The sequence below is a fragment of the Staurois parvus genome, unplaced genomic scaffold (assembly GCF_062004578.1).
Source record: "Staurois parvus isolate SC_StPar_1 unplaced genomic scaffold, SC_StPar_1.0 ptg000177l, whole genome shotgun sequence".
Classification (NCBI taxonomy): Eukaryota; Metazoa; Chordata; class Amphibia; order Anura; family Ranidae; genus Staurois; species Staurois parvus.
This window is the reverse complement of record NW_028317973.1, coordinates 1,678,661-1,703,204: the sequence shown is the minus strand read 5'-3', so window position 1 is coordinate 1,703,204 and position 24,544 is coordinate 1,678,661. Positions and strand designations below refer to the sequence as shown.

The 24,544-nt window shown below is 41.1% G+C and overlaps 1 protein-coding gene across 1 annotated transcript in view; it reads right to left on the bottom strand.

Moving 5' to 3' along the window:
- The window catches only part of COL13A1 (collagen type XIII alpha 1 chain), a 235,357-nt gene that overhangs the window by 74,768 nt on the left and 136,045 nt on the right, over positions 1 to 24,544 (bottom strand). Inside the window, exons 16-17 of the mRNA XM_089677089.1 lie at positions 11,881 to 11,943; positions 7,485 to 7,511 (exon numbers count right to left, since the gene is read on the bottom strand). Coding sequence (XP_089533215.1) covers positions 7,485 to 7,511; positions 11,881 to 11,943 — 90 coding nt within the window. The remainder of the gene's footprint in view (positions 1 to 7,484; positions 7,512 to 11,880; positions 11,944 to 24,544) is intronic.

The window sequence follows — 24,544 nt, the reverse complement described above, 5'->3', positions numbered from 1 at the left end:
CATCTTCCTCTGGGTGCACTCGGCAGTCGGGAAGAGCCATTGTACACAGCAAGTAAATGTGATTTTTTTTTATTTTAAAGAAAAAAAACCAAGACTTTAGAACCACCACATGTGACATCAATGATGTCACATGGGGCGGGGTCACTCGGGTGACCCCTTACAATATTTAAGAACTGTCAAGCCAGCTCAGAGGCAGAGGGCTGGAAGCCATTGTCAGGAGCAGAACCTTTTTTTAAAAAAAATGTTTGGGTCAGCGGCGGGCATCTTGATTTACGTTGGATCTACTGCGGGGAACATTCTTTTAGTTTTTTCTTTTAATAAAGGACTTGTCAAAGACCGTGTCCTGTCTTTTTTCCCACTACAATTTTTGTTTTTTTGTGATTGTGTAGGGGTACCATGCACCCCATACTCATTCACATAGGGGAGGCAGGATCTGGGGGCCCCCCTGTTAAAGGGGGCTTCCAGATTCCGATAAGCCCCCTGCCCGCAGACCTACACAACCACCGGCCAGGGTTGTGGGGAAGAGGACCTTGTCCCCATCAGCATGGGGACAAGGTGCTTTAGGGGGGAGCCCCCTATCCCAAAGCACCCCCCCATGTTGAGAACATGTGGCCTGGTATGGTTCAGGAGGGGGGAGCGCTCACTCGCCCCCCCATTTCCTAACCTGCCGGGCTGCATGCTCAGATAAGGGTCTGGTATGGATTTTGGGGGGGACCCCCACACCATTTTTTTTATGTTGGCGCTGGAGTTCCCCTCAAAATCCATACCAGTCCCAAAGGGCTTGGTATGGATGGGAGGGGGGACCCCACATCTTTTTTAATTATTTTTTTATTTGCCGGAAATTCTTTTACCTTTAGCTGTCAGTGGGGAACCCCGCAACAGCTGAAACATTAACACATGGTTGTCACTACTAAAATAACGCATGACTTGATAAAATAACTCATGCTGTATTTTAGTAGCGTTTACTTTTTTCTAACCTCTGGAACAGATTAATTGGTTTTAAATGCATTCCTATGGGAAATGGTGTTTCGCTTTACGAATTTCTTGCTACTATACAAAAAGTTCTGCAGAACGAATTAAATTCGTAAACCGAGGTACCACTGTGTATATATGTATTCATATATATATATATATATATATACCCAAAAGGTGTCCCTCTTTTACATCTTAGAAAGCTGGGAAGAATGGGCATGCAGTTAGTGAAATCACCTGATCTGCATAGATGATTCTGTCAGTGAAAAGAGTGTTGAAGTCACTGGATGAGAATGAGACTCGAGAAACTAGAATTTTCAGAAGGAAGTCAGCAGTGGCAGCCTTCATATGTGCTTTAATTCAAAGTAGTGCAATATACCAGTTTTCCACTAGAGGGCAGAATGATTCAAGAATTGAAGGTTATCTAAAGTACTGTCACCCACACCAGGCTGTTACTGCATTTGAATTATGCTTCCAGGCTTCTTAGACCTGAAACTCGAAACATACTTGCAATCAGGCATCCATCAGGAATCCAGAATGAATTTGTAATATTACCAGATTGTGAAAAACATTGTCTCCCCCCTGTAGACATCTTCAGGTGTTTTCTATTTAACGGTGGCTGAGTCAGAAGTATTTTATATTCAACTCAGATTGAGCAGTTTAATTCTTGAGGTCAGCATGAAGTCTACAATAACCAAAGGCCATAACTCTTGCATTTCCAGGTAAGAGGTATGCGTAAAGCATATCATCCCAACCCCCGTGCAGCAGTAGCTGAAAACTCAAGGTTAGTGTAGGCCAGGGATGTCAAACTGGTGGCCCTCCATCTGTTGCGAAACTACAAGTCCCATCATGTCTCTGCCTTTGGGAGTCATGCTTGTAACTGTCAATCTTGCAATGCCTCATGGGACTTGTAGTCTGTCAACAACTGGAGGGATGCAAGCTTGACACCCGTGGTCTAGGCAAAGTCAAAGAGTACATACATGAGGGCAGACACCATCTAGTCTGCGGCATTATAGCCCTTGACAGCTGCCAAATCCAAGCATGCTTTAAAAAATGGTGTTGTTTCTAAAGGCTGACTGCATCTAAAATCGATGTTTTATATACAGGTGGAAACTGATGATTTGCGCCACTTATCATCAGTTAAAGAATATCTAAACCCAAGATATATTGCAGCTTTCCAGTGGTTAGATGTGATGTCTGCAATAGTTTTCATTTTAAGAACATTTTCATCAAGTACGAAAGATACCCGTTGATCTCACCAGAAAGGCTGAGTCCTTGTCAATTTCTGTGAACCAAACAAAAGTTTTCTTCGGTCTGTAAAAAACTACTAATCTCCCTTGGCCCATGTACTGAAGACATTTTTTAGGTCCAACCATGGCTCGTTCATTAGATACAATCTGGGCTTTTTTTCTCAGAGAAAATATGCAGGAAATTTCCCTTTCCAAGTCATCCCTTGTATCCACCTTGCCCCACCTCCAAGCACTGTTCCTAGATTGCACCCCCTACCCACCTTCCATAGCCGCCATTTTGTGGTGCTAAGTCATTTGTATGGAATTTGTTCATGATAACAAGAAAAGCAGTTAAAGAGATCCCCTGCAGCCAGCAACAATAGAACCCCCAGCAACAATGAGTCACCTGGCACAAAATTCACCCCCCAGCAACAATAGACCACTGGCAGCAACAGATCTCCCCACAGTCAGCATCAATAGATCCTCCAACCGCCAGCCATCAGCAACAATAGTGTGTGGTGTATTGTGATTTAATCCCTGCCAGCCACACATGGGTTTTGCAATTTTATAAAAGATGTATTACTCTACCAAGAGTGTGGTTTTATGTACATTCATTTTAATATTGCATATAATAAAATATATTGTATTATTTTTTTTTTTAAACATACTTTGTTTGCTTTGCTATATAAAGTCCCATGGGTGGTCACAATTGGTATAATATGTATAATAAGGATGTTGGCAACCACAGCCTCACATAAACCAAATATATGTTTTAATTCCCTGACCTTTTTCATCCCAGCTAGCAAAAAACTCATTCCTGCCATGCAGAAATACCACCTATGAGATGCCCCTGGTACCTTTTTCATAGGCTTTTTTGAGTTTGGGCAAGGACACAGGGGCCCCATGATCCCCTATTGCCCGAGGGCCCCATGAATTGTCAGTCCACCCCTGCTTGTGAGTCTAGTTCCCCACTCTGTTCTTTCTGAGCATCTAAGCTGATATTTCTGCATGGACCATAGGTCCAATTCACCTCAATAAATACATACAGCTGGCATTCATGCACAGTATGGATAAGAAGGCATGTACATCGGTGGTTAATGAACCCACAGGAATGTGTCCCTGTGAAATCCTTTGTCCATAGCTGCTCTCACGTGTGCTGTGCATTTAGTTTTAATGATGAACTGGACCTGTCATTTGTTCACGAAGGCCCACTGAGCTACAGAAAGAGAGCAGGGCAGAAAGAGGAGTCTGCATAGTGCAGCTCATTGCTCATCTGAAGAAACTTAATTGATTTACTGACAATTCAATTTTTACCTTCTAGGACTGTGACATGTAAAGCATTAACTTGTCATTTTTCATGATGTTTGGATTGAGGCCAAGGAGAAGAACTACATTTGTGTATCATCCTATTGTCTCATTCACTAGGCTGGATGCTGTCAAAGTGAACTGACTAGATTAAAGTATTTTTGAAGTCGGCATCTTCTTACAGAGACAGCTATTATAATCTTTAACCTCTAAATCTTGGATAAAACCTTCCTCATCAAATTCCAGATACTGCAGTGGTGTCTAATCTTCCTGATTTTTAAATAATGATGTAATCTTCTGTTGAAGTTACATAGCAAAAGCTCATGGTAATTAATAATAAAACATAAAAAAAACTTCAAAAACAGCAATAATAATATATGGATTATAAAGGTAAAAAACACATTTACTCTCATTATGACTTTGATTAGGCTACATTGGAATGTTCAAAGATATCATTTTTCTGCTACTACAAGCAATTATGATTATCACACCTTTAAGATACTGTCTAATGTGGTCTTAATAGAATTCACAAGTTTAAATGGCAGATCATAGCACAGAATTTATATTTGCTTTGAGGCTATTACTCAAATCCCTGAGCAGATATTTATCAGTTTACAGCTAGCAATTTAGTTATCTATATACAGTAATAAAAATCCATTTTGATGAGTATCTTAAACCCCCTTTCTTTATCATTGTTAGTTTAGAATAAACATTAGATGTTTACACAGCTTTTTTTCTCAGAGAATAGGTGCATGAACTCAGTCATGCCCCTCCCTTCCTGCCAAACAGCATCAAATGGTGGGTGTGCTTAAACTTCAGTGGGAGGGTTTTCAATGGGCATTAAATACGAGGAGTGCGTTACATACAGAGTGCAGAATTCAGGATTGCACAGACTGCAGGGTTCAGTGGTGTGCTACTTAAAAAGTGTAGAGCTCAGGGGTGCACTATGTACAGAGTGCAGGGTTTAGGGGTGCACTATGTAGAGAGGGAAGATTTCAAGGGTGCACTCCACAGAGAGTGAAGGATTCAGGGGTGCGCTAAGTACAGAGTGCAGGATTTAGGGGTGAACTATGTAGAGAGAGAAGATTTCAAGGGTGCACTCCACACAGAGTGAAGGATTCAGGGGTGCGCTAAGTACAGAGTGCAGGATTTAGGGGTGCACTATGTATAGAGGACAGATTTCAAGGGTGCACTCCACACAGAGTGAAGGATTCAGGGGTTTGCTAAGTACATATTGCAGGGTTCAGGACTGTACTACGTACAGAGTGCAAAATTCAGGGGTTCGCTAGGTACAGAGGGCAGATTTCAAGGGTGCACTCCACACAGAGTAAAGGATTCAGGGGTGCACTAAGTACAGAGTGCATGGTTCAGGAGTGCGTATTGCACAGAGCAGCCCCAAACCTCCTCTTCTGGGGTCCCCTGCCAGTGATCTTTGCTTCTCCTCCTCTTTGTCTGCCCCATAGCAAATGCTTGCTATGGGGGCAGATGTGTGGGCTCAATCTTGAGCCAGGCTGTGTGTATCCATTGACACACACAGCTTGGCTCCACCTCGCCCCCTGCTTTCTGCTCACAGAATTTGACTGACAGCAGCAGGATAGTATATGTGGGTCTCACATTATACTGCAAGGCTTGCTTTAAACTACAGCAGTGACTTTCTGTAACATTGCAGCAGGGTAGCAGTAAGCACACCTACTGTCAAGCTGGCATTTCTTGGGGCTAGGACAGTTTTTAATGATCACTCACTTTTGGTAACAATGCAGCCCATTATTAGAGTTGAGTACTAACAAGTCATGCTTCTGTCCTTCATACGTTGTATATCAAGCAAGTCATAGGTCATATTCTTGGTCCACATTTATTCCATGAGGTTGACTTAGGGGCTGTTCACTTTGCAAGGGAATTTTCCCTAAAGCTTGGTGAATGTAGTGAAGTTTCACATTACAAAGAATACACAAAAATGTGCAAGAAAAATGTAAAAAGTAGTATTTTTGCCAACATATGATTGGATGATGGTAGTCACCAGGGCTGCTGTTAGAAACCATGGGGCCCCATGCAGCCAACTTGACAGGGCCCCCAAAGAAAACTAAGTTTATTATGCTTCAATTATGAATGAACACAGTGAGTGATAAGTACTGATCACTCGTGTTCATTCAAGGGGGGAAAAAGGGGCTGGTAAATGTGAGGAGAGAAGCCGGAAGCACTGCAGGGGTGAGGGCACACAGGGGGACCTAGGCAGCCAGGGAAATGTATGGTGCACAGGAAGGGTGATGGGTGAGGCGGGGGGGCAATTACTGGAACTGATCTCCGGTATGGCTCACTCTGCAGCCAGCGGAAGGGAGAGGTGAAAAAGCCAGCTCTCATCTACTTCAGAGAGAGCCATACACACCATGCCAATCACCCTCCCTGCCTACATCCAATTCACTCAGCTGCCTGGGCCCCCCTGCTGGCTTGGGCTCCATACAGGAAGACTGGTGTTACCCCCTTATCCACGGCCCTGCTAGTCACATCATTCTCTAAGCTCTCTGGGCAAATTCTGATCCAAAGTGTAAGTCCATTTGTCTTTAGTAAATCAACCCCCATGCTATGCTGCACATTAAATGGCTTAATTAGGCCTTATTCATATGGGTGTACTTAAGCATATGCCCGTGTGAGGGCCATGTTTGCCCACATGGGAATGTACAAGTGTTCTGTGCATCCCTGTGAAAGTAATCTGATTTTTGTTAGAGCCACAACTCTCAATTTGACAGGCGTGCAGGTCCCTGAACGCACAATTCCTGAAATAGCACCACACAGCTGTCCATGCAGCTGATTCATCCCAATTGAAATGAATGGGACTGCCTGCAGTAGGATTCACAGATCACCCTTGCTCCCCCATGCAGACAAACATGGCTCTCGTATCAGCATACCCTGAACCCCTTGACGCCAAGCGTACGCAAATATGCGGCCTCTTGGCCTCTGGACCTTGACGCTGAGCGACCGCATATTTGTGTACAATTATAAAATACATATGTGCTGAGAGCACGCCCCCTGCACGCTCCCAGCACATATGTCCGTGACTCACGGAAAGGTCCCGATCTCCCCTTTCGATCGGGACCTTTTCCGATCATGTGACCGCCATGACGGCAAATCACCCTAAAACCCTGCTCGCCTCCTGGCTTTTGAAACTCTTATAGGTCTGGGAGGCGCCGGCGCGAAGTGGTTAAGGATGCCCACGTGAACGAGGACTTACAAAACACAGTTGAAAACATATGAAGAAGAACTTCTGCACTATATGTAGTAAAATAATACAGTAACTTAAATCAGTTCTGTTAATACAAATTTACCATCTCAGAAAATTGCACCAAGTGTTAGCTAGAAAAAAAAATCAGTCCTTTGTCCGTGATGGGTGACTCTTAACTGGGCCATGTCAACTCTACTTTCCATAATGATGTGGTGGAAAGGATGGGCACATACAGGTATAGTTTGTAGGATGTTGACTACTGGTTTTGCAACAGCTCTGTATTTTAAAACAATATCCTGCTTTTCATTAGGTTCTTCTTTAACATAATATGAATTGTAATGTATTTTAATGCCAAATTAGAAGCAGCAATGTTAACCAAGCATACTGTAGAAGTGAGTTGAATTTGAAACAGATGAACAGAAGCACGAAGATATTTTTGCAGGTAAGTCTGAGCACTATTGTGTTTAAGCTAACAACCACAAGTTAAAGCCCATGGTGAAAACTGATCCTTCTTTTTCAAAGACCTATAGTAAATCCCAGCTGTCATAACAAGTTCATTCTTTCCCACTTCGCCATAGGTTTACAGGATACAGACAATAAGGGTTATTTGCCAATGTTATCTCTAAGGTTCACATCGGTAAATAACCCTTCGAGGGTCTTAACTGGTGTTGTTACATTTCTGAGAGTTTTCTTGTTTCCCAAAAGATGGATACAGGAATATACAACTTCACACAAAATAGCAAGATCAGAATAAGACCTACCTTCTGTCCCACCTCGCCCTGATCGCCCTGTTATGTTACACAGAAGAAAGAAAGGAGAGAAAAACACAAAAGCAGCAGACATGAAGGACAAGTCACACAGTCAGAGCAATACGATCATGAAAGGCTGAACAGAGTTCTAGAATTCAGCATTATTTTCTGAGCAATAGAAAAGACTCCACATAAAATAAAGCATTCGGTGGCATGCGATTCACTGTATTTGAACAATGTTTGCAATGAATGCTTAGTATACAAACAGTGAAAGTAAAACATGCGTGTGGGAATGCAGGTGTATGTCGTGCCAGTAATGTGTTGGGTTAGCGCCAGAGAACCTTTTAAAACCTAAGTTTGGAAACAAAGTCATGCATTTATTATTATAAAGCACTTCTTCAAAATTAAATTTAGATTAGTGCAACCTTTTAAGCAATTCAGCAAACTTGCTAATGTGAAAAAAATGGGATGAAGGGAAAAGCGGGGCTGCTGCCTATAGCAACATAAGGCTTCACTAACTAAATTCTAATATCACTCACAAAATGGCAGCTAGAGTACGCATGGTGGTTATGGGCAACAGTCCTTATTTTCCTTTCATCTAGACTTTTGAAATCATTCTCGGAGTACATGTTTGTACATTTTAGAGAATTTGAGTTAGAATTGTTTTTTTGCTAATTTCTGGATATTGTGTTAGTGACGGTGAGCAGCCATACTGTGAAGGTAACAAGCCACAGAAGGTCCAATGATAACTGTAGGATAATGAGATCAATGATGTACCAAGCATGCCCAGAGCATCTCGCTTCAACCTGCTAATTATGAATAATGTATGAATTAGATGGTAATTAGATTGAAGTTGAAGTATGTCCTATATAGGCCTCTTATTTGCACTATAAGTGCTATTAAAAGTGGTATCTAAAGAAAACAAAAATGTACTATGGAATAAAAACACCTTCAACCTTTCAACATATTTCCTTAAAGCTCTTTGAAATTTTAACCACAATTCTTCTATTTACATTACAGAGATACTATGAAATATACTTGTGCCTACAACGAAGCACCCTCAAGCAGCCAGAAGGTGCTTTGCTCTACTGAATACCATGTTGAAAAGTCAAGTCATACATATTGATATGTCAAGTCATACCTTGGCATTTTTAAAGTGTTACTAAACCCACACCAGTAAAAGTAGTCTGTATATGTAGTAAAGCATGTTTGCTATATTCACTATGGAACCTAAGGGGTTAAAGTGGTAGTAAACTCTAGTAAAAAAAACCTCAAAGTTTTCCCCTGAAAGACAAAGGCATTATGTGCTAGTATGCATCTCAAATACTAGCACATTATGTGAAATTTACATTAAAACGAAGCCCTCCAGCGTTACCCTGTCACCGCTGATAGGGCTTCCATCTTCATGCGGTCCTTCTTCCAGGTTTCACTGGCTGAGCCCCAATGACATCACTCCGGCATATGCGCACGGGAGTCACTTTTTACGGAACACAGCTCTGAAGGTACCGCACAGGCATGCCATTCCTTCAGAGCGCATGAGCCGGTGCTCTACACAGGTAAATATCTCCTAAATGGTACACATTTAGGAGATATTTACAGTACCTACAGGTAAGCCTTATTATAGGCTTACTTGTAGGTACAAGTTAAAAAACAGACTTTACTACCACTTTAATCCTCTGCATTGTGTGAAAAGGCTGTTTGATCCTGTCTTCTCTGATCCTCCCCTTCTTCCACAGTCCCCAATCCATCTGATGATAGTACAGAGTCCTATGAGACACTCTACAAATGCATGAACATTACTAGAGAGTTTGTTTTGGGGTTTTTTTTTGGAAGGGTGCACGTGATCGGCACAGGGCCAATCAGCACTGTCCAGACAGAGGGTCAGGAGTCATGCAGCCTCAGAGGACAGTCTGAGGAAACTGAAATCTCATCCTACAAGATTAACCAGTGCTCAGCTGGACACTGATAGACAAGACAAGATATGACAAGACATATACTGCTGAGAAAAGGTATTTAGCAGTTTATATTTACTAAATAATTGCATTTCCATGTTGTGTGTACTGTGGGAGACCAGATATAGTGAATGCAGGGTCCTGGGTTTAGTAACACTTTAAGCAGGGAACAATGTCTTGTGAGTCTAGTTCCCCACTCTGTTCGTATAAAAGAGATCAGGGTGAAATAAATCAATTCCAACCCTGTTTCTATATGTGCTTTGTAATTATCTGTACTTAGTTCATATCCATACTCTGCTTCCTGCTTTGCATTACTATACAGTACATAGGGGTTAGTTTGCTAAAGGCAAATGGTCTGTTCACTTTGCAAGAGAATTGTTGGTTTGCAAGGGAATTTTAGCTTAGCTTAGCTTAGTGAATGTCATGAAAATTCAAGGTGAACGGTCTCTTTTCCCTTATTAACTCAACCCCAAAGGCTGTGGTTTACTGGCCCTCTTTACAATGCAAGTCTAGAGGGGTTGATTTACTAAAAACAAATCAGGTTGTTCCCTTTTCAAGGGCAATTCTTCCTTAGCTTAGTAAATGGGGTGACGCTCTGCAGACTTCCATCATTCAACAATGTGTAAGCAAAAATACTTTTTGTTATATTTTCCTTGCACATGATTGGGTATTCTTTGCAAAGTAAATATTCACAACATTTACTGAGCTATGGGAAAATTCCCTTGAACGGTGATCAGACTATTTGCCTTTAGTAAATTAACCCCTGATTATGTGGTTGGTTAAGCCTTGTCTTTGTAATAGCTACTTTATCTGATCACTAATCTACAAATCACTACATTTTATACAATTAAAGAAATATTGAAGTTAAAAAATGTTAAAGCCATGCAGGTCAAAGCAACAGATTCTCCCTAATGCCAACCCCTGCAACTGCCTATACTCAGCTTCCCATTTGCTCACCTACAACTTAGCTCACCCAGGAAGCGAACTGACATAGCAGGTAATTTTAGATATGGGTGAGAACATGACTCACCTCCCATCTTCTCATGGGTTGTTTTTGCGACTTTTCACTCAGGAAACCAGCATTGTTACATGGAAGTCAATAGAGAATTTTTATCCCTGTGTAACCTCCAACCTGGGACCTGGAGCTTACACACAGCTTCAAGGACTCTTTTCTTTGCTCATGGGCATTGGTGAGGGTGTGACATGAGAAGAAGTATAAAGCAGCTATGGGGGCAGATGACATTAAAATAAACTGGTTGTTTTGAATTAGTTCCAGGTCAGCGACTTACTCTGAAGTAAAGCACAGACAATAATAACAGCCCTGAACCCTGCACTTTGAAACATAAGTCAGAAATGGCAGCTCCAATATTTCTATCCTAACATATTATTTTGTAGTATCTTAATTTAGCAGCAAGTAAATGTGGGCTGCCATATGGCAAAAAGCAGAGGCTGCAGAAAAAGTGTATGGTATAAATTGCGTTTTCAAGCCTTTTCCTGATGCAGGATATGAAGAAAGCAGGGGCGGACTGACCATTTGGAAACTCGGGCACTGCCCGAGGGCCCGGGGTCAGTAGGGGGCCCCATGAGATGCCCCTGGTACCTTTTTCATAGGATTTTTTGAGTTTGGGCAAGGACACAGGGGCCCCATGATCCCCTATTGCCCGGGGGCCCCATGAGTTGTCAGTCCGCCCCTGGAAGAAAGTGCTCTTTACTAGGTTAGTAGACAAAAAAAAGACCACATTCTTTTAGATTTCAGCCTACAGACACTAGGTGTAAGGTACTAAGTAGTACCTTATTCAATTTTTTGTTAGTTCAAAAATTATGGGTAGTGTTTGTGGAATAACAGCTATAGGTAATATGGGGGGACAACGTCTGTCCAAAAAATGGTAGAAGACCAACAAAGCAATTAGACTGAAACAACCAACACACCAAAAAGTATAGTACTAAAACACAGAGAGTTCGGTTTACTAAAACTGGAAAGTACAAAATTTGGTGCAGATGTGCATGGCAGCCAATCAGCTTCAGACTTCAGCTTGTTCAAGTAAGCTTTGGCAATACCCACATTATACAGTACAGCATATCATGGAAAACATACATAACTTATTTAAAATTCTCATTTCTTCAACTGCATGCCCAGGCAAATAGGAGCATTTAACATCTGATAGCTTTTTAAATTGTAAAATGCAAAACACAACAAACATAACATTTTTGGAGAAAGACATCCTTGTGAGCATTTCCGATTCACATCTACATTGCCGATGCAGTGGAGATCAGAAGAATTATCATGGTAAAACTGCAGATATGAAAAGCTCCTGTCTGACCATAACTCTACCCGGATTATTTTTCATTTATTATAAGATGCACATTAGCTAGGTTTATCAAACTGCATGCGATGTTCTTGCATTACATACACACCTGAACCATAAACCCAGCAACAAGGTTATTTGTACTAATACCTTTACACCTGCCGGTCCAGGAAGCCCAGATGCCCCTGGCAAGCCAGCTTCACCTACTTCCCCCTAACAACAGGAAATATGAGTAACAGCAGAGATATGCACTTAGCAAGATTTAGGACTGAACATATATATAACAATATTCCAACCATAGTAATGAATTAAGTACAGGTACCCCATACGATTTTATAAAACGTCAACTCTAGCTTTCTCTAGCTTTGTTGCTCTGTATGCTATGAGAAGTACTGTTACACTAAACAGTCAGTGACTGTTAACAGCCAATCAAATTCGTGAGATGTCACCTAAAATTCAATTTAGCACTAGAAAATGCCTTGAAAGCATAGTGAATACTTTTTGGAACTAAATAGATTCTTGTTTAATCTACTATATATATCTTCATTGAGAATAACTACTTCAAAGAGAAGTACAAATGGGTGGAGAGGGTTAAAAAAAGTGTAGCTTTCTGAATGAAAGGGGATTGTAGCAGAATGAATACAACAACTTCTAAAAGGGAATCCATAGACTTTTTAATGTGTATACAGGTGGTGTGACTCGGTCAGCAATGCTATCAATACATTTTTATGTTTTAACCACCTTGCCACATCTGCCCTCTACACAAATCTACTGTTCAAACATATGCAAGCACTTTTTCATACAGCCATATCCAAAGACCACCTTGGATCTCATGCATCATCCCACACTTGGGTGTAGTTCTTTCAACTATAGAAGGCATAATCATATTGTTGCATGTGTGACCATCTTTATTGAGCTGTTCACCCTTGAAAAGGTTAGGTTTGTATGTTTCATTCCTGTCGGTCAATGTATCTGTTTTCGACTGATTCTCTGCTGTTACCTATTCTATAATAATATTCTTTGTAAAAGAAAAAGTTAGGTTTGTCTTAAAGAAAAGCAAAATATGTATGTCCAAGAGTCCACCATACTGGGCTTTTTTTTCTCAGAGAATAGGTGCAGGAACTCCCCGCTTTTTGAGTCACCCCTTCTCTCTGCCCCCTACCCACCTCCAAGCACCATCCCTTGGTTTCACCTCCTACCCACCTCCCAGTAGCACCCCTTTTAGAGATTACAGAACCAAGTATAATTTTGTGGTGCTATGTAATTTGTATGTAATATGTTAATGATAACAAGAAAAGCTGTAAAATAGAGTTGATCCCCTGCAGTCAGCAACAATTGATCCCTCACACAATAGACCCCCCAGCTACAATGGACCCCCTACAACAAAATACCACCTCAGGAATTATAGACCCCCAGCAACAACAACAGGTCTCCCAGTAGCCAGCATCAATAGGCCAAACCAGCAGCCAGCAACAATAGACTCCTTCCTCAACAGGAAATCCCTCCCAGCAACAACTGACCCTCCAGCAACATAAGACCCCCCCCAGCAACAACAGACCCCATGCAAAAAAAAAAAAATAGGTTACCAGCAGTAACAATAGATCCTGCAGCAACCAGCATCAACAATAGACTCTTCAGCACATCCCAGCACCCATTGCCATTACATACATTTAGTGCTGGAGGTGCTGGAACAGTGTTCTCCTGTGTTCCCGCTGAAAAAAAGCCCTGCCACCATATAAACTGGTACTGTATGTAATTTCCATCACCAAATATGTTTTAATCAAACAGTCTATATAAATTTGAGCTGCCTGTGCAATGAGCTACCTAAGCAATATTCACATTCTGCATAAAATATCATCTCAAATCCACTTACAGTATTGTGCAAAAGTTATAGGCAGTTGTTAAAAAATGCTGTAAATTAAGAATGCTTTCAGAAGCAGAAGTGTTAATAGTTTATTTTTAGCAATTAACAAAATAGAAACTAAATGAACAGAAGAGAAATTCAAATCAAATCAATATTTGGTGTGACCACCCTTTGGCTTCAAAACAGTATCAATTCTTCTAAGTGCACTTGTACACAGGTTTTGAAGGAACTCAGCAGGTAGGTTGTTTCAAACATCTTGGAGACATTACCACCAATCTTCTGTGGATGTAGGATGCCTCAAATCATTCTGTCTCTTCATGTAATCACACAGACTTGAAGATGTTGAGATCAAGGCTCTGTTGGCACTTCCAGGACTCCTTGTTCTCGTTTACGATGACGATAGTTCTTAATAACACTGGCTGTATGTTTGGGGTGGCCGTCCTGCTGCAAAGAAAAAATATTGGGGCCAATCACATGCCTCCCTGATGGTATCACATTATGAATAAGTATCTGCCTGTATTTCTAAACATTGAGGACACCATTAGTCCTGACGAAACCTCCAACTACATTTGCAAAAATGCAGCCCCAGACTTGCAGGGAACCTCCATCATGCTTCACTGTTGCCTGCAGACACTCATTATTGTACTGCTCTCCAGCCCTTTGGTGAACAAACTGCCTTCTGCTAATGCCAAATATTTCAAATTTTGGCTTATCAGTCCAGAGCACCTGCTGCCATTTTTCTTCACCCTAGTTCCTATGTCTTTGTGCATAGTTGAGTTGCTTCGCCTTCTTTCCACATCAAAGGTATGGCTTTTTGGCCATAATTCTTCCACGAAGACCACTTCTGGCCAGGTCTTTCCAGATAGTAGAGGGGCGTACCTGGGTCCTACTGATTTCCACCAGTTCTGTGATGATGGCACTGCTGGATATCTTCTGATGTCATAGCATGATTGGTCTTTCATCTGCTGCATTAGGTTTCCTTGGCCAACCACTGCATCTACAGACCTCAACATTGCCTGTTTCTTTGTGTTTCTTCATAATAGCTTGATGAATTGAATTGATGCTGGTTTGAAGCCAAAGAGTAGTTACACTAAATATTGATTTGATTTAGATTTTTCTTCTGTTTGCTCACTTTGCATTTTGTAAATTGATAAAAAGAAACAATTAAAATATATATTTTTGAAAACATTCTTACTTTACAGCATTTCTACACCTGCCTATAACTTTTGCACAGGACTGTAGGGTCATTTAGGTGTTATTAGGTGGAATGGTTTAGGGCCTGTTGAGTACATACACTATATTGCCAAAAGGATTGGGACGCCTTAGGGACCATATTGGGCATGGTATTGACACAGCCCCAAATGATCCACACTGGCTCACAATTGATATGATCCAGAAATATTTAGACAGAATAAAGGTGAATAAAGCACCTGGACTGGATGGCATACACCCACAGGTCCTTAAAGAATTGAGCTCTGTCATTTCAAAGCCATTGTTTCTAATTTTTAGGGACTCTTTAATGACTGGCATAGTACCACTGGATTGGCGTAAGGCCAATGTGGTGCCTATATTTAAAAATGAATCAAAATCTTTACCAAGTAATTATAGACCTGTTAGTTTAACATCTATAGTTGGGAAGATACTGGAGAGTTCAATAAAAGACCACATAGATGAGTTCTTGATGGAAAAAAATAATATTTTAAACAGCAGACAGCATGGATTCATTAAATACAGAAGTTGTCAAACAAATCTGATTTCTTTTTATGAGGGGGTGAGCAAAACCTTGGACAGAGGGGTGGTGGTGGACGTGGTATACTTGGATTTTGCAAAACCGTTTGACACAGTTACCCACACACGGCTAATGTGTAAGGTAAAGTCCACAGGCTTGAAAAAATCTGTATGTAAGTGGTTAGAAAACTGGCTAAAAGATCATATTCAAAGAGTAGTGGTTAATGATTCATACTCTGCATGGTCTACGGTTGTCAGTGGTGTACTCCAAGGATAAGTGTTGGGACCCTTACTTTTTAATATATTTGTAAATGATATATGGTCTGGGATTAAAAATCCTGTTTCAGTCTTTGCAAATGACACCAAGCTGTGCAGTGGAATAACGTCCTTACAGGACTTACAAGTAGACCTCAATGCACTGTTTATTTGGGCAACTATATGGAAAATGAGGTTTAATGTTGATAAATGTAAATTTATGCACTTTGGGGCTAAGAATATGCATGCATCATACATACTAGGGGGGACAACTGAGAGAATCAATCATAGAGAAGTATCTGGGGGTTCTGGTAGATCACAAGCTTAATAATGGCATGCAATGCCAAGCTGCGGTTTCTAAAGCGAGCAAAATCCTCTCTTGTATTAAAAGAGGTATAGACTCCAGAGAGAGAGATATCATATTACCCCGGTACATATCATTAGTAACACCTCATCTGGAATATGCAGTTCAGTTTTGGACACCAATTCACAAAAAAAACATTGGGGAACTGGAGAAAGTACAGAGAAGGGCAACCAAACTGATAAGAGGCATGGAGGAGCTCAGCTATAAGGAAAGATTAGAGGAACTGAATTTATTATTTCTTGAGAAGAGGAGATTAAGGGAGAATATAATCAACATGTATAAATACATGTGAGGTTCATATAGTGAACTCGGTGTAGAGTTATTCACCCTGAGATCATCACAGAGGACAAGGGGGCACTCTACGTCTGGAGAAAATGAGATTTAATCTCCAAATACGGAAAGGTTTCTTCACAGTAAGAGCTGTGAAAATGTGGAATAGACTTCCTCAAGAGTTGGTTCTGGCCAGCTCAGTGGATTGCTTTAAAAAAGGCCTGGATTCTTTCCTACATACACATAATATAACTGGATACTAACATTTATAGGTAAAGTTGATCCAGGGAATATCCAATTGCCTCTCGGGGGACCAGGAAGGAATATTTTCCCCTGCAAGAGCAAATTGGATCATGCTTTGCTGGGTTTTTTTTTGCCTTCCTCTAGAACAACTGTGGGTATAGGATTATAGCTGTTGAACTGGATGGACTTTTGTCTTTTTTCAACCAGACCAACTATGTAACTATGTAGCCTGCCTTTCACGCACATGAACTTTAATGGCATCCCAGTTTTAGTCTGTAGGGTTCAATATTGAGTTGCCCCGCCCTTTGCAGTTATAACAGCTTCAACTCTTCTGGGAAGGCCGTCCACAAGGTTTAGTAGTGTGTCTATGGGCATGTTTGACCATTCTTCTAGAAGCGCATTTGTGAAGTCAGGCACTGGTGTCGGATGAGAAGGAATATTCATAAAATTAAAAATCCCGCCTGCTGGGTTTAAGAGCAGAATTGGTCAGAGAACAGCAGACAGCAGCAGCATCTGTATGGGCAACTTTATACAGAGAGAGTGAACTTAGTATATTTATGATGAAATTAATTAAACTGCTATTATTGAAATATTTAGAATAATTTTGATAGATGCAGGCCCCAGAATAATTGGTAACACAGCGACAAATGCAAAAATGTATCCCAGTAGCATGGCATTATATCATATACAATGCTCTATACAAAGCATTTAGCAAAGACTGAATTATGTAAAATTTCCCTACTGCAGGCAGGGAGTCAACTGGCTGTCTAATGTGCTATAACAGATTACATTAGTGTTTAAAACAGCATGATAGACAGCAACCCCTGACTGCCAGTATAATTAGCAGCAATAGTTTTCTTGGCATTTAGGTAAAATGCTTAGCCATCAATCTCATCCGGGGACCATTACCCGAGTCAGTGTAAAGTACATACTGTGGGTTATTAGATTTGCAGATATTGTACGGAGCAAAGTATGAGCTTAAGTCTGTGCTTGCAGGATCTCATGTTCTGATTATATAAAGAAATTACATGTCTAACAGTACTAATTAGAAGAGCTCATCTTGCTGCCATTATAGACGCTATCAGGCCCAAATAAATAAATACAATCTATGCCTTAACTGATATAGTATATTAAATTCCCAGCAATCAGGCTTTGCAAATTTAGTAATGTAATGAGAGAATTCATTAAAGACAAATGATAATTACTTTTATAAATTAGTTCTCTTGCTCCACACGGGCAATATCGCTCAGCATGTTTTTAATAGAGAAATAACCACAGTTATCTTTAATAAACTTGCTGCATTGATTCATCTGAATAGGGATTTCCTTAAGTCCCAGTTCACACTATAACCTGCATGTGAATCGCACAGGAACAGGAATGGGCTCAAATCATACCACATTGCACCAAAGATGTGCAGGCACCTTTGTTGGAGCCACACTGCAACTGCACCGCAGCGCCCTTTTGTACTGTGTGATCTGGTGCCGGAAAACAACACTGCATTTGCAATCTGTTTGGGGTGTCGTTAATTTTGTATTGACACCCACAGCAGATTGAAAACACAGTGTGATTGCAGTACATTGTGGGAAATGCTCAGGAATCCCACACCACATAAGTGTGAACCTACCTAAGTGTGGTGTAGCGCTACCCTTGTGAGGGCCGCTGTTTTGTGGGTATCCCTAAGCCTCTCCTTGCACAGCCAGGCAACAGGTATTTTTACACTGACTTGTATCCAAAGACAATGAACAGTCCATGGGCTTGGTTTTGTTGTTTTATTAGGTGAAATCAACTTGGATAGGGAAATAGGGATTATGGGATGCCCAGTTTGACTTGAATCGATGGAGCCCATATTTATGGGCCAGTCCACCTCTCTACCAGGGCCTCCAAACCTGGGATTGGCCAGACTCCCAGGAACCTGTAGATGCGTTCTCCACCCCTTTATGCTTACCGACTTCTGGAAGCTTCCATGGTCCTTCAGAGTCAGGAGGAGGTGATAGAGCCTCAAACTGTTAAGTCATCCAGCTGACCTGCAATACCCTGACCTCATTCACAGACTCACACAATTACCATGGGTCAAACAATGATTTTACCTATAATTCACTGCACTATTCTAGTAGCACACTAGAGGGTGATACAGTGGTATTGTAACTGTAGGTTATAATTTATGAGTTATGTGCTGCTCAGTGGGGGAGGGGCATAATCACGAAGGCTCCTTTCAAACAGACTTGCATGACAATGGAAATCAAATTATTTTCAATGGTGTCCATTCACATCAAAGCAACTCAGCACAGCAGGATTTTGGAAAAGGTTCCTGCACTGCTGTAGTGCAATTCCAACAGGATTTTGGCCCCATAAAATATAAAACCTTATCCAAGTTGCACTACATAATTGCTCGGAAAGTCGGACCACAATGTGATCACAGCAGTGTGAACCTAGCTTTAGTGTAAGCTCCCAGATTCAGTACTAGAGGGACTGGGGTGATTTAAGCAGCACACTGAATGAGTCATGAAGGCCTGGAGGAAAAGGCCCAAGCATAGAACTAAGGCCTGCATAACTGGGTTTACAGTTGGACTAGGGAGCAAAGGGGTTAACAGCTAGGAATAGAATGAGGAAATATACCTACCTGAATGTCTGGGTTGTGGGTACATGGAAGGGGTTTCAGAGGCTAGAAAGGGGTATAATAAATGTTCCCATTCCTAAGTTAGCATTGGTTAACCTCCTGCCCACTGGGCACATAATATTGTTATAATGCCTCTTCACTGCCTGATTTAATCCTATAATGCTGCACTATGCACTACCAGCCCCATTAAAGTCAATGGGCAAGTTTGACAGGTGGTAGCCCTTGTCAAACTCTGCACACCGAGTTAAAAAAGCAGCGTCTGGGTTGTCTATGCAGCTCTCTCTAGCTGTATTGGGACAGTTCAGGTAGGTGGCCAGGTGACTGTTAAACCATGGCTCAGTTGCCTGCTTTTACCACTCGGATGAAAGAGCACAAAAACACCACATGTCAATGCAATTAGCGAACATATACATTTTCTAAAATATCTTTAGAGCTTGTGTAGTTGAGGGATATTGTGCCATTATTATTATTATACAGTATTTATAAAGCGCCAATAGTTCACTCAGCGCTGTACATTACAAAGGGGGACAGAACATGTGACAGAACAATACAATGCAAAACATGAGGGGATTGAGGGCCCTGCTCTTTCGAGCTTATAATGCTTTCACATGCATTAAGCTTGTTTTTTATAACAGCTTGGGGCATTACTGAGATCCAGCTGAGTTCCTTCATAGATGCAGGTTACCAGAAGCTGGCCCCTTTCTAACCTGCATTTGACCTCCTGTTTAGCTGCATTAAACTGCTTCAATATATGTCAGACTACTTTTGTATGTTGAGAAACGCCATTCTGATGCAAGCAAAGGCCTGTGTACACGGTTCCTTACTGTAAGATTCAGGTCATTTGCCAAGATCCCCCTGGATACTCATAAGATATATTGTTGGACAAGCTGCCTCTGTCTTGTGTGATGTAGTCCAAGTCCTATTATGCATTGCTTCAGTAGCTGCCAAGTATGTAAACTTTCAGCAACAGTAAAAATAAACCTGTCATGAGAACGATTTACAGTACAATAAATGAATACAACCTTGGTAAAAAATATATATAAAAGTAATATAAGGGGAAAAAAGAATTGAGTGCTAAATAACCAGTAGTGGAGTTCTCCCTATTACTCCAAAATAGAGGTAAATGGAAAGCAATGGACTAGCACACCATCAGTACATTCAATTGTTTAATGCTAATGTATCCCCAAACATCCCAGTTTTTCAGATCTCCTTCTCCCTGTGCTGTTATCATTCTGCTTTATACTTTGTATTTCTATGTGATACTTTGCTCTATGTTGTATCTGACATACACACATACACGCACACACTTTTTTGTTCTTTGGGTAAATTAGAATGAAAAAATTGAATGTACTGAGTGTGTGTTAGTCTATTGCATTTCATTTATGTGAACAATACGAGGGCTGCTATTACTGACCTTCTTTCAGGAATTCTAGTCTTCTCATTGTCCTTACACATATACAGTCTATATCTGCACACCTGTTCTGGGTCAGTGACTCAAAATATTCAATCAAAAGGGTCAGCATGACAGCTAGGGCAATCAGAAGGAGAGGTTAGCACTGGTGGCCTCCATGTTTCTTTCATGACGTCCTAGCTTTAGGGAGTTATTAGATTATCCCAGAAAGGTTAATTTTAGCCTGAAGTAATAAGTCTAAGAATCTGCAGAAGTGTCTGTCTTCAAAGGATATAATAAATACATCCTCTCCTATACCTCCAATCCCCCTTGTTTGCAATCATGCCCAGAAATGGGTAGTTCATTGACTTCTATTGTTAGGACCGTCATGTACACAGTAGGTGGAAGTTCCACGCGCCACAGTAGTGAGAACTAGAAGACTGGGCTTCAGCCAAGCACTTGGGTAGACAAATGATATCAGGGAGGGGAGAGGAGCATGTATGGATGCATGTGATTAATTATTTCAGTTTAGTTTTCCTTTTGTAAGTGTAAAGAACACCACAATATCTACTGCTTGGACAAAAAAATAATAGGCACACATTCATATTGTCTTTCTTTTCCTAGACAGATATGTGTCATCTGAGCTAGTCAATATTCTATAGCTTAAAGCCATGTGATACCACATACGGTGTAATGCAATACATTCCTTTTTAGTCTGGCATGGCCTGTCGCTAACTGTTCTATATGTAAGTGTAGAAATACACCCATAACTAGATCGTATTAACAATGAACGTTTTCATGTCAAATAACTAAAAGCCTAATAATGATTTATTTTTAACACAAATCTAGCCCTAGTTATTTCATGAAAGTTGGCTGTGGATTCACAGGCAGGTCAGAACATTTCATCCTGCATTGAAGGGTCTTAAAGAGTATGGAAACCAGGGGCAGACTGACCATTTGGAAACTCGAGCACTGCCCGAGGGCCCGGGGTCAATAGGGGGCCCCATGAGATGCCCCTGGTACCTTTTTCATAGGCATTTTTGAGTTTGGGCAAGGGCACAGGGGCCCCATGATCCCCTATTGCCCGGGAGCCCCATGAGTTGTCAGTCCACCCCCGATGGAAACCCAACATTTCATATTGCTGGTACAGCATGTGCCTGCTGTACCATGCACTTGTATGAAAAAGTATCCTGTACTCTTTGTGTTGCTTCCTTTGTGTGAAATCCCTGGTGTTCTTGCCAGTCCCTCTGCTTTCCCATTAAAAAATTAAGAGTTCTCTAGTTGTGCTGAGAACTAAGCCTGCTCTCCTCCAATGATCAGACTTGTCCTAACATCCCCTACAGCCTTTTACTAGGATGCTCAGTGTATTGCTGTTTCTCCTCCCCTAGTCTTATGCAGCTGAGAACAGAAGGAATGCGATCACTTATAAAAAAAAAGGAAAAAAGGTATTTATAATGTTTTTTTTTTTAATCTATACACACATTTTTTGTGTTTAATTTCTATCTTAAACTGAATGGGTTGTTTTACAAGGTAAGGGTTTACATTCAATTTAAGGGCCAGTTCACACAAAACTGCACTCCGGATGCATTCCGGATACGGTTTTGCTTACAGTTCATACCACACGTAGTTCCAATGCAGTTTGCTAAGTTCCAGTACAGTTATGTGCAGAAAAAAGCAGCATGTTCTACTTTTTTTTCTGCACTGAAAACTGACTATACTGGTGTGAACTAGGGCCATTGGAATACATGGAAAACATTGTGCAAGCATTTTTGATGCACAAGAAGCCGCACTGGACTGCATCTAATGTGAACTAGTCTTAATCTGTCCTAATGACACTTAACACTTTAACATTGAGCAGCATTATATCAGTCACAGCTGAAAGGAAAAAAGTACAAAAACAAACCATGATAATTCTGCAACCCTGTAGTGCTCAATCATATGACCACTATTCAAACCCCAGGAGCAAAAAAAAAAAATATATCTCTATGTAAGCCAATCACTCCATTGGGAGCTTACACAGAACAAGGACTCTCTGCTCCTATATGACAGTTGTTGGCTGATGTTGCTGAGCTGGTCCAGGTTGGGAAAAGATCCTGACTTCAAAGTCAGGATCCACCCCAGAGTCTGGAACGGCACCTTACTCAGCCTTTCAGTGATATGCTGAGAGCCTGAGCCAGCCACTCCTTCCCCCTCCACAGCCCAGCACTCCAGTGAAGCTGGGGGGACAGAGCAGAGAGCGATGACTGACAGTCACCGCTCTCTGCTCAGGGTGGCTGTGAGAACTCAGCGACCAGCGATCATGTGATCACTGAGTTCTCACTCTTAGAACTGACGGGGAACAGATGCAGCTCCTAGGTAAGTATGATTGGGCAACACACGTCTCTTTTAAAGCAAACGTTTATTTCTCTGACTTAGCTGTGACTGGAAGTAGGACTGAACTTGGAAGCCGATTTCACACAGGGGTTGATTTACTAAAGGCAAATAAGCTGTTTACTTTGCAAGGCAAGTTACACTCTGCAAGGAATATTTTTCAAGATCTTATTGAATTAGGTGAAACTCTACTGACTTAAAACATCCAACCATGTGCAAGCAAAACTTCATTTTTTTAAATTTTCCTTGCATGTGATTGGGTATTTTTTGCAAAGTGACATTTCACCTCTTTTACTAAGTTCTGGGGAAAATTCCCTTGCAAAGTGCAACTTTCCTTACAAAGTAAGCAGCCTATTTGCCTTTCGTAAATCAACCCCATAGACTTGTACAAAAATGACACTGAGGGGATTAGGTACTAAAAGCTAATAGGCTATTCATTTTGGAAGTGCAGGGGATTTTTCCCAGAGCTTAGTGAATGAGATGAAGCTCTGCTGATTTCATCATCCAATCATGTCCAAGCTTCACCACATTTACCAAGCTCTGGGGAAAATCTCCATGCCAAGTGAGCCTTCCCTTACAAAGTGAACAGCCTATTTGTTTTTACTAAATCAACCTCTGATTGCAGACAGATTGGTGCACTGAAAGAAATCTGGCACAACAAATGATTTATAAAAGGGAACCGTCAAGAGCTCTGCTGTCCTGCATAGGGCCACACCAAGCTTTGCAGCGGCAGTAAGTGCAGGGAGGATGAATATTCCTATATTTTGCTATATGAAGGTCATGGAAAAGTCATAGCTAACTTAACAAGTTCATTCTTTTAACCGCTTCCCGACCACCCTATAGCAGATATACTGCTACAGGGCGGCACGGGTACGCAAAATCACGTATATATACGCGGCTGCGGCTGTCAATCACCAGGTCCCGGCCGGTGATTACTTGCCGACACCCCGGTAATTGCAGAGCATCTCCGAGGAAGGGGGGGGGTAACGTTTTGTAAACAAAACAGTTATCCTCCCTGTCATCTTATGCACACTGCTTTGGATGGCTGTGCACAAACATGGCACATAGTAAAACAGCACACAGCACACATGTAAACTAACCCCTTCCTGCCCAGTGCCATTAGTACAGTGTCAGTGCTATTTTTCAGCACTGATCACTGTATTAATGTTACTGAGGATTTCAGTTCCCCCCAGTGTCAGAATCCCCTCTGCAGTCCCTCAGTCTCGCTATAAGTCGCTGATCGCCGCCATTACTAATAAAAATGAAAATAAAATGAAAAAATATTCAGTATCTATACCACCATTTATAAACGCTATGACTATAACTTTCACATAAACCAATTAATTTAGCACTGATCACTGTATTGGTGTCACTGGGGATGTCAGTGACACCAAGTCAGTTCCCCCCAGTGTCAGAACGCCCGCCGCAGTCCCGCTATAATTCACTGATCGTCACCATTACTAATAAAAATGAAAAAAAATCCCAGTATGTATACCGCCATTTATAGACACTATAACCTTCACGTAAACCAATTAATTTCCACATATTGGGATTTTTTTTTGCAAAGACATGTAGCAGAATATATTTTGGCCTAAATCTATGACAAAATTAGATTTTTAAAATTTTTTTACTGGACATAATAGCAAAAAGTCAAAAATATTGTTTTTTTCTCAAAATTGTCAGACAATTTTTTTTATAGCACAAAAAATAAAG